General features: G+C 41.3%; 1 protein-coding gene across 1 annotated transcript in view; it reads right to left on the reverse strand.

Moving 5' to 3' along the window:
• CTNNBL1 (catenin, beta like 1) overlaps nucleotides 1-14,562 on the reverse strand; it is a 177,341-nt gene that overhangs the window by 113,195 nt on the left and 49,584 nt on the right. Inside the window, exons 5-6 of the mRNA XM_012662812.1 lie at nucleotides 10,338-10,435; nucleotides 2,381-2,474 (exon numbers count right to left, since the gene is read on the reverse strand). Coding sequence (XP_012518266.1) covers nucleotides 2,381-2,474; nucleotides 10,338-10,435 — 192 coding nt within the window. The remainder of the gene's footprint in view (nucleotides 1-2,380; nucleotides 2,475-10,337; nucleotides 10,436-14,562) is intronic.

Raw genomic sequence — 14,562 nt, forward strand, 5'->3', positions numbered from 1 at the left:
ACTGTCATAAAGCAGATACAGTTCTGTGTTCCCTAAGCATGACACCCAAACACACTGGGTGTGAAATTTAGAGAAAGAGCTAAAGAAATCACCGCACCTCCTCTCTTCTTCCTCACTCCTTTGCCCATGTCAGCCTCATGATGGCAAATTAAAGGATGACTGGGCAGCAGAAATACAAAGCTGTGGCAGCAGAATGGCAACGAGCCCCTGAGAGATAAAGATTATTATAGTACCCTCAGTTACTTTCTCACATCTTCTAAGAAAATTAACTCATTCATTTTAATCTCCTATGTCTTTATCTTATCCTTCTGCCTAAAGTTTAGATGGCTTCCTATTGTCCACTAGAACAGAATCCAAACTTTTTTTTTTTTTCTTGAGACAGAGTCTCACTCTTTAGCCCGGGCTAGAGTGAGTGCAGTGGCCTAGCTCATAGCAACCTCAAACTCCTGGGCTCAAGCGATCCTCCTGCCTCAGCCTCCCGAGTAGCTGGGACTACAGGCATGCCCCACCATGCCCGGCTAATTTCTCTATATATTTTTAGTTGTCCAGTTAATTTCTTTCTATTTTTAGTAGAGACGGGGTCTCACTCTTGCTCAGGCTGGTTTCAAACTCCTGAGCTCAAACAATCCACCCGCCTCAGCCTCCCAGAGAGCTAGGATTACAATAGAATCCAAACTTCTTGCCATGGGTTCCAAGGTCTTCCATGATCTTGACAAACTTACTCCTCTAGTCTCATCTCCCAACACTCCCATCTGCCACTGTCGCAGACATTTCTAATCTTTCCCCAAAGTTCACACCCATTCATGATTTTACAAATGATAATCCCTGGCCTTTTCCCACTCCTCCACCTGACAAAATGCACCTATCTTCATATCCAGCCCCAGTGGGCTGCCTGCACCTATCCAGCAATGTGGAGACCCTTCCTCTTCACTCCCACAATGCTTTTCACTGACTCCTTTTATATCATGTGTCACCCTGTATTGTCTTTCCTTTCTGTTCAAGCCTTTGGCAACAGTCTGCCCGTAAGGAGCAGAACCATGTCTAATTCATCATAATCTACCCCAGCCCAGCCCAGTGTCTGACAGACATCAGGCACTCGATAAGGGCAAGTGGGATGAGTCTCCTGAGCTGTTGGTAGCTGACCAAGCTGACACCAGACAGATCTCTGTAGACTGCCAGGCTGGCACTTCTTCCATTATACCAGGCCCTTTTTATTAATAGTCAAGCAAGACTTTTGATAAGCTTTTTTTTGAGACAGAGTCTCTCTCTGTTGCTCCAGGTAGAGCACTGTGGTGTCATCACAGCTCACTGCAACCTCTGATTCCTGGGCTTAAGCGATCCTCCTGCCTAAGCCTCCCAGAGTGCTAGGATTACAGGCGTGAGCCACCAAGCCTGGCCTCAATAAGCTGTTGATTCTGTGAAATACAGTGTTACACTAACAAACAGCAATACGAAATCCTGGCTCTAGACTAGAGCCAACCCCCAAATTACAGAGTGCTGCAGTCTCTCCTCTTACCCCCTAGGTGCCCGTCTTCCCCCTTCTTTATGATAATCCTCACTGAAGAGAATCTAGAACTATAAGAGAAATCTGTGGTAAACACAAAGGAGCTGAGAGAAAATCTAATCTCATCAAAGTTTCTGCTTCTGCTGGGCCTCATTCATTCCTCCAGCTGTGCTTACAGATAAGTCACTTCTGGTTTTGTAAGACAGTAACCAGTGACAAAGACGACTACCCTGAAGCACAATTTTAAATAGGCTATTGGTTCAGCAACTTTGCAAAGGGAAAGACTGGGGAGATTCGAGGAAGAGAAGGAAGAGAAGAAATACTACAGAGAAATCCACTTAAATGAACATATGATGTAGGGGCAGCCAAGTTAGTAGCAATATTTCAACTCACAGTTTACACAGCAATCTATACATAAGAAGAGAAAGAAACACTCTTTTTCAGAAAAAATGCCCTATAAAGGTACACAGTGGTCTAAAAGTTTGTAGTTCCACTAAAGTTAAGTAATAAGAAAAATCAAAATGATTAAAAATGTTTAAATATACACTTTCCAAAGCAAAAAAAAAAAAAAAAATCACTCTGTATAGATTTTGTCCTAAATTTTGGAGGCAAAGGCCTACTAAAAGGAGCCAGCAGCTCTTATCTAGTAAGGTTACCTACTTAGTGGATTTCTGTTTTTATTATCAGCAAACCAAACTAAAGCTGCTGTTTTATGAAATTTACACAAAGGTCTTCATTTCTGAAAAGGCAGTTTGGGAGCACAAGGAAAACCCTCCTGCTGCTGACTCTATTATGAAGGAGGAAGGGAAATGAGCACCAAGCCCCAAAACCAACACAAAGAAACTCAGGCAACGGCGGCAGGCACCTTCTCCTCACCCAGAGTATTATGGACGCCGTCTGCCTCCTCTTTCACAGACTCATCCAGGCGCTCCAGATTCTGCACCAGCAGTGCTACCACCTGCCCATCCACCTGCAGGAACAGGGAAGCAAAAGGAGAGAGGACGCATGTCACAAACAGTCCCCAAAATGTTCCCATTCCCATGCTCGCTTCTGTATTTGGATGAATAAAGTAAATAAATAATCAGCAATTTATGGTTTAAAATGTGCTCTCCCGCCCCATTATCTCTTTTGAGTCTTAAAGTGGCCCCTGAGGGAAGAAAAGGGGAGGCATCGGCATCATTATCCTTAACTTAAGATGAGCAAACTGAAGCTTAAGGAGACAAAGTGAAATTCAAGGTTAAAAGTTAACGAGTGAAGTTCAGCCAGCACTTGGACACGGACCAGCTGAAACCAAGTCCGGTGCTCTTTCTCCTTCTCTGTGGTACTTAAACGCCTTACAAGAATGCCATTTTAAGTCACATCAACAGTGCCTTCAAGCCAAAACACATTTCTAGACCACGGCACCAGGAGATGTTTACTTGGACTGTTTACGAGGCACATTTCACACTGATCTCGAAATTTTGGGTTAAACTCAAAACATTCCTAACTTTCCATGTTAAGCCTTTATGAAACTATTACTTATGAAAAAGTTCTAGTTCCCACTTCAAAAGAATATATTAACATAACAAAATACTTCATATTTGTATTATGTTTAATGCATAAGAAGTATTGTATTTCTTACTTAATTTGATTCACACACTTTGAGATAGACAGGAAACTTTCAGTAGCCACATCATACAGCTGATATTCAAGAGGTTAGTGACTTAGCCAAGACCACATAGCTACTGAGCAGTGGCAGCAAAGGCAAAACCCAGGCCTCCTTCTTAGGTGGAATAACACTTTCACTACTTCATGCTACTTTCTGTGCACGATTTGCGTTCTAGGGAGACTGCCCTTAAGTAACCCTGACGCACAACGGAGGAGGATAACTAAGGAAATACCTAATTTTCTATTATCAAGAAGTGATTATCCATCTGGTAATACATTCCTAAGCAGACAGCCAGCAAGCAAACCTGTATCTGAAGTTAAGGTCTACTGCATAATTGTGGTGTTATCCTCCCTCTCAGTGTCTCAGTTTCCTCACTTATGAAATGGGGATAAATTATAAAAATTAAATGAAAACGTGACATCTCTTACCTGGGGTCTGGTTCATTCACGGTAGCTGCTCAAAGAATCAAGCAGAGAGTCTGCATCTATCCCTCTACCCCTTCTGATACCTGATTATTCACTGTTCATATCTCCCACTGCCTAAGAAAAAGCCAAGTTCCTTGAAGGCAGGCACCTCACCTCATTCAACTTGGTATACCCTTCAAAGTCTCATACAAATGCTATATATAGCAGATATTCAGTAAATTTTGCTAAATTTAAGTAACCTGATGGAACACTTACTTTGTGCACTGTAATTGGCTTGTTATATATATTGCCCTGTTTATCTTCATGTAATCCTCACAACTTTTATAGGTGAGAAAACAAAGGCTGAGAGAAACTAACTAGTCTGACCAAAGTCCCAAAGCCGGTGACATAAGCGATCAATTTCCAAACTTTACTTTTTTTTGTTAGAGATGGGGTTTTATGCTCTGTTGCCCAGGCTGGAGTGCAGTGGTGCATGATTATAGCTCATGGCAGCCTTGAATTCCTGGGCTCAAGTGATCCTCCAACCTCAGCCTCCTGAGTAGCTAGGACTATAGGCACACACACATCACAGGTAATGTTTTATTTTTTGTAGAGATGGGGTCTTGCTATGTTGCCCAGGCTGGTCTCGAACTCCTAGCCTCAAGCAATCCTCCTGCCCCAGCCTCCCAAAGTGCTGTGATTAGAGGTTATGAGCCACCATGCTCCACCCCAAACTCTATTTCTCTCCATAATGCTCTATTACTTCAGTGAGGGGAGAGAAAGGAGAGAGAAGGAAATGATCTCATTCAACTGAGACTTCCTGAGCACTTATGTGTAAGGCGCTCTATAGATACAACTCAAACTGAGCCAGAGGATGGAAGTGACGGCAAGAGAGACCAATCTTGAAATACTGATCTTTAATCTCTCTGGGTGAGATTTAAGGGAAATGTTTGGATAAGTGGAAAAGCTGAAATTATTAACTGATTTGCAATACCTGAATCACAAATGATTTATATTTTTCAGGCTCTCCTTTATGCCCTGGTTTGAGAAACAATGAGGGGCTACTATTTGAGGGGATACTGATGTCAGAATTGAGAGCACCTGTAAGTGCAAGTAAGAGCTGTTTTTCCCTCTTATGCCGGGAGATGTACAATCTTGTTCTCAAATCTCACAGCTGCAAAAGCGTCACCAAAGAAATACGCTGTAATGTTTTCCTTAATTAATTAGACAATTTGGGTATGTGAGAGAAAACAGAAAAACATCTGGGGGAAAAATATGAACCATGTCACAGTATGTTTTTCCCTAAATCACCCTGATTGACTTATAATCTCCCTGAATCCTACAGCAGCAGACACTGCAACTCCATTGGGTATCACACACTGCTTGTCAGTTCTGCGAACTGCTTCACCAGTTTCAATTGCTTATTGCTGCTTTATCTGCATTATTTTTTCCCCTTTTCCTTGATTCTTAGTTACGTTTCCCATCTCTGCTGTCTGGAGAGTGGTGGGGGCAGCAGCAGTGAGCAATGCGCTTAAATCCTGGAGCTGAATGGTTATGGATAATGGGTGTCTGGCTGGAGGAAAATCTTTTTTCTTGCTACGGAAATCTAACTTCTAACAGGCAGCCTTTTTAAGCTTGCAAAGTGTGAAACTTTATGTTTAGCTGGGTTAAACGCAATTTTATCTGATTGCAGGAAGGCCAAAAGCAGTCAAAATACATTTAACTCAAAAAACCCTTGGAAAAATATTTATATTATGCATAGCTCTGATATCGTTTAGTAAGAAGTACAAATTAGCATTCTGTCCCACTGCCTCTAACCCCTTGGGTCTACCTTCAATTTTCTGGACCTGTGATGAAGTCTGAAACTAAAAACAAATTCTGCTTAAGGATTAAATCATCAGTGAGAGTAGCAATACTGGCCTTGGAAATCTGGACTGTCTTGGGCCTGATGTCTTCTGATAAGCCACTGGTTATTTCTGTTATTAGCAGGCCTCCCAAACAATATTCCAGCAGGTCCTACTGAGATAAAGTTCAAGGGCATGATCAGAATCTTTTTCCACTTGACCAGAGAGGATGGATATAAGAGAAGAAAAGGAAATAAAAAAGACAGATGAGAGGGTTTGAGGGAGGATTCTTTTTCTATCTGGTACAATCTGCCAATAAGCTTTCTCAAGAGTTTGAATAGAGTTTTTCTACCCACTAAGAGTTTCAGAAATTTCATATATAAAAAACAAAAATAACCCCCCCCATCCATTGCATCCTGATCAAACAAGTTTTGAGGATACATATGGTAATATGATCATAATGTAAAACTCAGGCCTGCTGCAGCCAAGCTAGTAATTTTTTAGCTTCCACTCTTGCCCTTCCAATCCATTATCCACACAGCTGCCAGAGTGGTCTGTTTAAAACGTTTGGTCAGACTATGTTACCACTTCCCTGCTTACAATCCTGCAGTTACTCTCTTGACACTGGCAATTCACCCAAACTTCTTATCAAGGCCTATAGAGCCCAGCACAGTCTGGCCCTGACTCTACTCTCTGTCCTCCCCCAGGTGTACTCTAACGGGACTGGCCCTTTCTCTGCTCCTTTCTCTGTTCCTTGACTATGTCAAGCTCAGCCTTGCCTTATTGCCCTTGTCCTATCTTGCTCTTGATCATTCTGAAGGGCTGGTTTCTTCTTGTCATCCAGAACTCAGGCCTTGTCCAAATATTTAATCTAACCTGATTTCCCAGCCACTCTACATCGCAGCAACTCTATTATAAATCTCTATGTAACAGAGAATCACTATCTGATAGTTTGCTTGTTTACTGTTTCTCCCTACACCAGAATATGAGTTCCACAAAAGCAGAGGCTTTGTCAGTCGTGCTCACAGCTACAGACCAGGTTCCCAGAATCAGGAACGTACCAAGTGCTCAATGAACATTTACTGATAGAATGAACAAAAGAATTTTGCTTAGGAACAAATACAGATGAAGGCAAGTATGTTCATGGAAATGGAAAGAAGGGACAGGATCCAGAAATTTACATAGTAAGTACCCCTACAGCAACATAAAACCTGCCAACCTCAGCCTCACCTGAGCAGCACAAATACGTTGCCAACCACATCTAAGCCAAACCAATATGGGACTTCAAAGTTTAACGTTTAAGTAGGGTTAATTGAGGGCAAGAATGCGTATGGAGGGTATCCGCCCAGCTCTCTACATCAAAGGCATTTTTGTGAAACTCTTTAAAGCAAGTCATGGCTCCTAGCCACTCTGGTCAGCTTCGTGACCCAGTGACACATCTACCTCCTCTGGTTGTGACACCTCCATACACTCTCGTATTAAAGCCTCCCTTCCGAGGCCATCACCAACACCCGCTGCTCCGCAGCCCTTCCTGATTACTCCCCATCAGACGTGATCGCTCCCTCCTCTTCATTTCCATGGGAGCTTGCCTCACAGCTGTTCTCAACACTCTGCCTTGTATTATTAGCAGTACTTATTTCTTCCTTTTTAAAACTAAACCTCTATGCTTGCATGTCTTATTTAGGCCAACACCATCCAAATGCGAGGGGTTTTTTTATTCTTTTTTGTTCAAAATTATTTTGCAACATTTTTTGAACTGAAAAAACGTTGAACTCATGCACAAACATTTCACTGTGTAGCAGATGATACATATGATTTTAACTTGACATTTAATAAACCTTTAATATCTGCCAGGCATAATATCTTTACAATGATAATGGCCAATATTTATTGGGTGTTTACTGTGCCACCCTATTCTAAAAACTCATTCACTATCTCACTTTTTCCTCACTTCAGTACTGTGTGGCAGGTACTATTGTCATCTCCATTTTACAGAAGAAGAAACAGTATGGAGAGACCAGTAACTTTCCTAGGGACACACAGTTGGTAAGTGACAGAGCCACCAGTGTGACCACTCCCCTGGTGGGGATCACAACTCAGGAAAGAAAAACTTATAAAGAGATGCCTATAATCCAAGTGACAAGTGCCAGGATGTACAAAGGGAACACAAATTCTGCTGACGTGATGAGTCTCAAAAACACTCAAATGAGAAGAGATAAGGTTTAAGTTAGGCTTTAAAGGACAAAGAGTATCCCAAGTAGCCCCAGAGAAGCAAGGCATGCCCAGCTGAAGGCAGAGCATGAGCAAGGGCCTGGGACTACCAAGCACATGGCAAGTTTTGGGACTAGTAAGTAGAAAAATGACTGCAATCTAATCACTATTCTCAAGGAGTCCACAGTCGTCTTTGGAGAGGTAAGCCAGGGAATTGCCAACGAAGCAACATACCCTCGTGTTTACTACTCTTCAGAAAAGAGTCCATTTTCTAGGCTACCAAATCGACTTGTTACAAAGCACAAACACTCACCTTTTACATAAGGAACAACAGTGGATATGAACAAAATTTCAAAACCCCAAGATCCCTGAGAATACCAGGACAGCACTCCTTCCCCACAAATGTGCTACTCTATTGCTCAGGACCTCCAACTGGGAAAAAGACCAAAGCAATAACTGCAAAGTGCACGCCACAATAAATTCTGCCACATGCCCTCTAGCCTCTGCTCATGCAATTCTAGGCCTTCGATATTGGCCCCAAATTAAAACTACAAAGACAACTCAACCCTTGTAATATGAGAATACTTATAAAACTTCTTCCCAAACGCAGCGTAAGGGTAGAAAAAGATAAATGGAAGATCACCCTCCAGTTCTGCTCTCTGGTATTTACTAATGGCTTCTGACTGGTTGCAAACAAGCAAATAATATATTGGAATCCAGGAATGTTCAATGTTTGTGATTCACACCAGCCCCACCAGGATAAAGCTATAAGAGTCAAAATCTTAAAATAAGATAGTAATAAAAACCTAAATAAAACAAACAGAAAACCCTGTATAGCAGCTACCTAATGGCTCCCCAGACTGAGGACGAACTGCTTCTTTCCAAATAAACAATAAAATCTGCAAGACCCAGCTTTTCTTGGTGGGCTTGGCAACACAGAAAACACAAAGAGCTTTTGTGTGAATTGCTGTTTCTGAGTACGTTTTACATGCAACAGCTAGGCTAGCTGTTCCTCTCTCATCTTTTCTATTCATGCGGGCAAAGGATGGTAATTAAAATCAGCCCAGGGACCAGGCAGGAAGGCTCATACAGGGCCACTGTAATTAACCTCTGGAAAGCAGACTGCACAAATGACACTGTGGGGACACAGTGCAGGAGCGAGTGCCACAGCCTTTCTTCAGATGATCCTCAAAACAAAAGGACACCCCAACATCATCCTTTTCTTTCTGCACAATGGTTCAAAGGAAAAATAAAGGCCCTGAATTCTACAAAAGTGGCAGTGTGCTCCAGGAAGGAGCTTAAAAGAAAAACAGCCATAGAAATTTTCATCATACTCAAGTCACAAATGGCCCTGCTGGACTCCAGCCTCGCTCTCTGTAAGAAACAGTTCACATACAGTGGGTTCACAACCCCTTCATTCACACCAAATGCTAGCAATGAACATGGCACATGGGAAATTTCCAGTGTTGAAAACATTAAGAGAAAGGATGAGGAGGGGGTGGGCAGTGTAGCAGTGGGGTTTCAGAATCATTTGGGGCCCCAGTCCCAGCCATTCTGATTCAGTAGGTCTTAGGTAGGGCCAGAAAGCAGCCTAACAAGCAGCCCAGGTGCTTCTAATACAAGTGGCTGCAGTATTTTTGCAGTTTATCTTTGATAAACTCTGCAATCTGGATCAAAACCAGTACTTACTAACATTCTTACCAAAGAGAAAAGAAAAGAGAAGATAATAAAAGGCAAAGAAAATCAACAGAGGCTTGAGGAGAGAGAGAGCTTAGCAGGTGAACAGAGCTCCACAGGTGGTACCAGAGTAAGAAGCTGGACTAGACCCACTTCTGCCACTGGCCAGCTGTGATGCCTTTTCAGCTTTGTTGTTCTCTCTGATCACCAGTGAGTGAGGGAAGCTGGTGTGGTAGGAACAGAATTGTGGTGGGAATTGGAACATGCAGGCTCTTATCTCAGCTGTCACAGGACTGGCTGAGTGACCCAGAAGAAGGCTTCACTTCTGCTTCTAAGTTTTCTTACTTGTGAGGTGATTAGACTAGATGGGACCTGGCCAGCAGGCTTCACCTCCTTTGGATTGGCTGCTGCCTGGAATAATAGCTGAGGGAGATTTTGAGGCCTTTCCTAAGCTCCGTAAAAAGGAATGCAGAAATAAAGTGGCCCTGTCTTCTACAGGCAAGGGATGTAACTCTGGCCTAGATGTTCTTGTTTTTAGCATTCTCCAATTCCCCTCTGATGGTCTATCTGTAAAATAAGTAAGAATAATACCTGTCCTCACTGGCACTTGGGATTATACCCAGAAGAGAAAACAAGTATGTGTGAAAGCTCTTTGGGAAAAGATCAGTAACAACAAAACAGATAGGGAAAGGGGAAGAGAACAAGAACATGGAGTCAGAGAGAACACAGGTTCAAATCCCAGCTATGTGACTATGGGCAAGTTGTGTTACCTCTCTGAGCCTCAGCTTCATAGCTATAAATGGGAATAACAGTAGCAACTAGTAGACAGGAAAGGAGAAGAGAACAAGAACCACGGTGGTGGCCCATGCCTGTACTCTAGCACTTTGGGAGGCTGAGGCAGGAGGATCACTTGAGGCCAGGAGTTTGAAACCAGCCTGGGCAGTAGCGAGACCCCGTCTTTACAAAAAGGAAAAAAAGAAAGAAAAACCATGGTGGTCATGCCAATGCCTTACACAAACCTGCAAAACCCCAGGAGAATGTGCACTTACCAGGGCATCGATGAGTACTTCTGCTCCCTCTTCACTCTCATGGAGGGTGTCTATATCTGTTAATTCCTGAAGCAAATCAACCACAGCTATGGATACATGTGAAAAATGTTAAGGATATCACATACGTGCTGAAATCCTACCAACATTCTGTTAAAATCTTTGGTTCCCTTCCATTTCCTCATCATCAATTGCTTTATTGTCATTTACCTTTAAGAGACTTTGGTTTTATTAACGTCTCTTCAAGAAGGTTCCACCCACAGTGGGTATTCAATAAATACTGTTAAGTGACTCACTCAGTCTCTTTCCTTATGCTGCCTTCCTGGCAACTTACTCCATAGGTTCACTACATTTTCACAGATTTCAAAACTTTAAATAAATCACTTGGGAGGTCGGTTTTCCAGTGAGAAATAGGCCAACACCCTCAATCTTATCTCATAATTTAAATTCTTGGAATTCAGTGCAATCTTTACTACCTTGTATAGTTCACCTTCAAAGGCAGTGATGATTTCTGAGACGAGGTAGCTGATGTTCACTAAGGAGTCTTCAGAGATCAGGGCATGACAAAATTGGTTGCAAATGTTGCAAATGTAGAGGGAAAGAGTGACATGGAAGTGGGCTAGGCCCCATCAACCTCCATCACTTCCAATGCCACATTGCTTTGAACATAAAAGGAAGGCAAATGATGAGAATTAAACACTGAGCAAAAATAGAAGAGGGAGAAGTAAGAGGGAAAGGAGACATAAAATAAAAAAATCATACACCACAGGTAATAGCCAACGTGTAACAAATGAGGAATACAGACAACATGACCTGCAGATTCCTAAAAAGGAGCAATCAAATTGAGCTGAGAAATTAGGAATGACTTGCTAGAAGAATGGTCAGAAAACAGGCAACTACCTGTCCTCAACTTGGGACAGGTAGACTAGAAATCAAAACCACAGGGAGGTATCCCAAGAATGGAAAAATAAGCACCACATGTACTCACCATCAAACTGGTATTAGCTGATCAACATCTAAGTGCGCATATAAGAATAACATGTATTGGATGTTGGGCAAGGGGAGGGGGAAGGGGGGAGGAAGGGACGGGCATATGCACAAACAATGAGTGTGATGCGCACCTCCGGGGGAATGGACACACTTGAAGCTCGGACTTGGGGGGGAGGGAGGGTAAGGGCATCATACGTAACCTAATCATCTGTACCCCCATAACATGCTGAAATAAAAAAAAAAAAAACCACAGGGATAAAAGCAGAGACTCTGGAATATACAAAGGCATTTGATAAGGAAAGGAAAGAGGACTGGGAGAGGGGAAGGACAGGGAGGAGAGAGAAAATTATAACTATATGAAGAAAATAGTATTTTAAAAACAAAATGTTAACACTTCTCCCTCATCTAAGAAACTCCCATATTTATTCTCTCGAAGAGTTCTTACATATGAGATGAAAAATCCTACAATCCATTCACATGCTTATTTGATATGCATGGTAACATTTCATCTATCATCCACCCATCCATCTATCCATCCATCTGCTGTAGAGTCAGATGTCTATAGGACAAGGAGCTGAGTCAGGCATGCACTAAGTAGTATTAGCATTACATCTCTGCACAGTACCATGTGTGACTGAATACTTATTAACTAGTATGTGATGATTATTAATTAAACAACAGTCAGAAAAGACAAGTGGGGCATATCTGAAAGAACAACAGATGAAGAGTCAAGAGCAAGCTGGAGGACAGGGGTCATGTCATATTCATCTTTGCTTCACAGCTTTAGCGAGGCGAATGGTCCCAAAATTATCACTAGCCATGTAATCTTGTACAAGCCCCTTTATTTCCTTACGTTTAATTTCCTAATCTGTAAAACTGGGATAATAGTCTCTGCCCAGCCTATCTTGCTGAGTAGTTATAAGGAATAAATGAAGTCAGGTAAGGCCAAGTAAGTTAAAATAATCAGAAAACATGAAAGCACTGTAATACAGATTCTTAGTCAAGTCTTTCCACAGAACGCCCAAAGTCTTCACTATTGCCTTCGTTTTTTTCAAAAGCCTCTAAAATCTAAAATGTAAGCTAACAATTGCCTGGTTCTCCCTTTCTGGGTCACAGTGGGTTAGAAGATCTAATTTTATATTTCAGATATGCCACAGAGATTCAGATTGATGAAGTCCTTTTTCAGCCTGTAAGGTCTTGTGGACCAGATATCACATTTTTCTTTGATTAGTTTTAAACCATACTATAAATGTGTCACATTAAACCTAGGAACTTTAAAAAAAAAAAAAAAAGGAGGAAAAAAAGGAAAAAAGATTTTGACAATGGTGATTTTATATAGGAACAGCATAAATGTCTAACTTATACCAAGAAAAGTTGTTTCTTTTAATGTTCCAGTAGTTACCTCCCTTGCCTACTTTCATACCTCACTTGAGAAGTCAGACGAGAAATCAGCAACCTACCAGGTCTGGTAAGCATCTCATCAATCCTACCACTATTGATTTTACATAATTTCTCAACTTTCAAAAAACAGCATTGCAGCAAGGCAGTAATGATGCCATAATTGTAATCATCAACTCCTGAGTAATATAATATGACCCAGAAGACGAAAGGTCACTTGAAGACCAGAAAGAGGAATGAGAACCAAAAGTAAAGACAAATGAACTCTCAATCTTCATGAGAAAATTCAGCATGGTCTGCCATCCCTCCAGCATTTCTTCACAAGCAGACTCTGGGCACGGGTGATGGGTTTTTCCACTGTAGTTACAATTTCATTTCACAAAGTAAAAGGCTCTCCTGTCCAAGTATAATAGGAAAACTGAGAGCATGTCTCTCTGCGAATTACTAAAACACAGTTTTTGATAGCCTATTTTGTCACATCGAGTAGAAAAGCCACCCCACACACTCCCTCTGTACCTGTCCACTATTGGGGCAATAAGTTAGTGTAATAATAGGTGAAGTAGAAAAGACCAGCTGGGCACAAAATGGTCCATAACACAATGGCTCTTGGAAAAAGAGTGGTGTTTACTTCTATTTTTTGGCTCTAGATATTTGTTTTTTGGGCTGATCCCACTTAGAGTCTTGTGTAAACATTCTGAGTCTTAGTAAAGAAACTGAGCATTAATCTAATTAATCTCCAGTGAGATGTGTCCACAAGGAACAAAGTTATTAAAGAAAAAAAAAAACCCAACAGAGAAAAAATAAGATGCATTAAGCAGATGGCTTTTTAAAAAAGTCATTTCAAAAAGACTTTCCTAAGACAAATGAACCAGTATAGATTCAGAGGAATTAACTGATTTAACACAACAAATGTGGGCTTTCAAAAAAATTCTTCTTTAATTCCTAGACTAGGACAATGATTAGACATAGCTCAGTTAATGCAGATGAAATTCAAAACAGAAAAAATGGCCTTTTTCTACTTTTAAAATAGCTGACATAAAGCTATCTAGAATGAACCTGGACACTTAATTTTATACCAGTCCTAGATAAAACTAATATTAAGGAGAAAATGCACTCAATTCAACATTTATTAAGTACTTACCAAATGCCAGTGGGCATTATTATGCCATAGGTGAAATGTCTAAAGCAGGCTACAACCACCCTAACCTTTCAAGGACATGAACTTCATCCAAAACCCATAAACAAGATCAAAAATTACATTAAGAGGTCCTTCTGTAACATTGCCATTTTGGCACTTTTTACCTAATCTGCCTTTCTCCAGAGAATATTTAACTGGCTCTGAAAAATGGGTGCCTTATCAATACATATTATCAAGGAAGTCAGATGACAGAAGAGAAAGGGAATAAATTCTTTTAAATGTAATTTTGATTCTGGAAGTATAAAGAATAGCCCCTAGCAAAACAACAGCTCAAGACATGTAAGTCTCATTAGACAGTGCTTGCAGAGAAGCAATGGAGCAATAACCAACTCCCTCCCAGTCCAATTAGAAGAAAGCCCCTTAGGAGGCCCAAAGCCTCCCCAGCTCTATTCTTGTTCATTAACACTGGGTCTGTAACACAAGGCACCCTTTACTATTGTACACACCCTCTGGGATAATACGGTATTTCTCAGTCAGTTTGTTCCACTTTAGCATTCTCAGATCCAAACTGCTCGAGTTCAATTGATCTCTGTTGGTCTAAAAAAACTGCTCATTATTTTCCAAATTCCCACAGTAATTCTTCACAAAAACCAAATGGACAACTCTGCAAGTTCTCCTGATTTTCTGGAGTCTGAGGAAAAC

This window comes from Propithecus coquereli, unplaced genomic scaffold (assembly GCF_000956105.1).
Source record: "Propithecus coquereli isolate 6110/MARCELLA unplaced genomic scaffold, Pcoq_1.0 Scaffold780, whole genome shotgun sequence".
Lineage (NCBI taxonomy): Eukaryota > Metazoa > Chordata > Mammalia > Primates > Indriidae > Propithecus > Propithecus coquereli.